General features: G+C 52.1%; 1 protein-coding gene across 1 annotated transcript in view; it reads left to right on the top strand.

The window, feature by feature from the left end:
- BTNL8 (butyrophilin-like 8) overlaps positions 1–1,954 on the top strand; it is a 47,450-nt gene that overhangs the window by 43,822 nt on the left and 1,674 nt on the right. The window contains 2 exon segments of the mRNA XM_011976825.1: positions 36–62; positions 355–381. Of these exon segments, the coding sequence (XP_011832215.1) occupies positions 36–62; positions 355–381 (54 nt within the window).

The following is a 1,954-nucleotide window of genomic DNA, read 5'->3' as shown; positions in this document are numbered from 1 at the left end:
CAGCCTCTTATGTGTGTTTTGTTTTTGTTTTTCAGACTGGAGAAGAAAGCACAGACAGGCAGGTAAAAGAAAATATTCCTCTTCCCACACTTATGACTCCTTTCCAAGGCTCTCGTTTATGGATTTTTATATCCGGAGGCCCATGGGTCCCTGCAGAGCCAAGCTTGTGATGGGAACTCTGAAACTGCAGATTCTGGGGGAGGTGCATTTTGTAGAGAAGCCCCACAGCCTTCCTCAGATCTCTGGAGGGCCCACGACACTCAAAAAAGGTCCTAATCCTTGGTGTCTCCCTTCTCCCTGAGGCCTGTTTCCCACCTGAGCACTGAACTGCCTGCTCTGTCTGCTTGCTTTCAGAATTGAGAGATGCCTGGAAACACGCAGGTACCGACGCCTGAGAGGGTGACAGTGGGCATGGAGTAGGAAGATGACTAGTGACAAATATGGAGCCCACCCAGCTTGCAGACAGCAAATCTGTGATGCCCCAATCCACCCCAGGGTGCCGCTGCCTCTAAATGCACTTCTTGGCCCAAGACTTGGAAGGAAAAGCACAGGGACTGGGTCAGCTCGGAGGGGTCACAGGCAAGACGCCAGGGAACTGAGGGCACCAGTAGCTGGCTTCTAGGGGTCTGTGCTAAGGGGAAAGAAGTGAAGTCAGCAGGAACGGGTGGGTGGAAGGAAGGTGAATCCTGGAGTCACTCAAGGTCTCACAAAGTCAAATATGGGCTTACCTGGGAGGGCAGTGGTCGGGCTGGGTGATACAGAGGAGTTGAACCTCTGGTGGTTGAGCATCTCCAAGCATCAGTGAGGCACAGGGGCTGCCCTGGAGAAGAGACACGGCTGAGGGGATAGTGGGACTGGCCGGATCCTACCCGGAGCCAGTCTGCAGCAGGAGGGTCGACCTCTTATTCTAGCCCAGATTTCCTCTTTAGTAACTCACGCTTCCTCTCTCCCCCACCGCACCCCAGTGGAGGTGACTCTGGACCCGGAGACGGCTCACCCACAGCTCTGCGTTTCTGATCTGAAAACTGTAACCCATAGAAAAGCTCCCCAGAAGGTGCCTTACTCTACGAAGAGATTCACAACGCAGAGTGTGGTGGCTTCTCAGGGTTTCCAGGCAGGGAAACATTACTGGGAGGTGGACGTGGGACAAAATGTAGGGTGGTGTGTGGGAGTGTGCCAGGATGACACAGACAGGAGGAAGGACTCTGTGACTTTTTCTCCCAACAATGGGTACTGGGTCTTCGGACTGACGACAGAATATTTGTATTTCACATTCAATCCCCATTTCATCAACCTCTCCCCTGAGATCCCTCCTACACGAGTAGGGGTCTTCCTGGACTATGAGGGTGGGAACATCTCCTTCTTCAACACAAATGACCAGTCCAGAATTTGTATCCTGACATGTCAGTTTCAAGGCCTCTTGAGACCCTATATCCGGCATGTGATCTATGAAGAGAAAAATGGGGCTCCCATATTCATATGTCCAGTGTCCTGGGATCAGAGAGAGAAGACCCTGCTTACAGGGCCCCACACCGCAGACCCAGACACAGCCAAGGGAGAGTGCTCCCCACAGGCGGCCCCAGCTTCCTCTCTGAAGCCTGCGCACAGGAAGTCACGCCTCCCACGCTCCTTTAGGGTGCTGAGGTTCTTCTCTCCTAAGCCCGGCAGCAGCAGCAGTTTCTAGATGAGGTAGGATTGGCCTGTCCCTGTGGGAGTCAGAAGCCATGGCTGCCCTGAAGTGGGGATGGAATAGACTCACATAAGATTTAGTTTGTGAAAACTCCATCCAGCTAAGTGATCTTGAACAAGTCACAACCTCCCAGGCTCCTCACTTGTTAGTCAGGAATAGTGATTCCCACCTCGCAGGTAAAGATTAAAGAGACGATGAATGTGAATCCTGCTTGCAGGTTTGATGGCACAGTGTTTGCTAATGATGTGTTTTTATATTATACAT

This window comes from Mandrillus leucophaeus, unplaced genomic scaffold, assembly GCF_000951045.1.
Source record: "Mandrillus leucophaeus isolate KB7577 unplaced genomic scaffold, Mleu.le_1.0 Scaffold170, whole genome shotgun sequence".
NCBI classification, from domain to species: domain Eukaryota; kingdom Metazoa; phylum Chordata; class Mammalia; order Primates; family Cercopithecidae; genus Mandrillus; species Mandrillus leucophaeus.
Note: the sequence above shows the minus strand (reverse complement) of the source record. Positions and strands in the feature narration are given on the sequence as shown.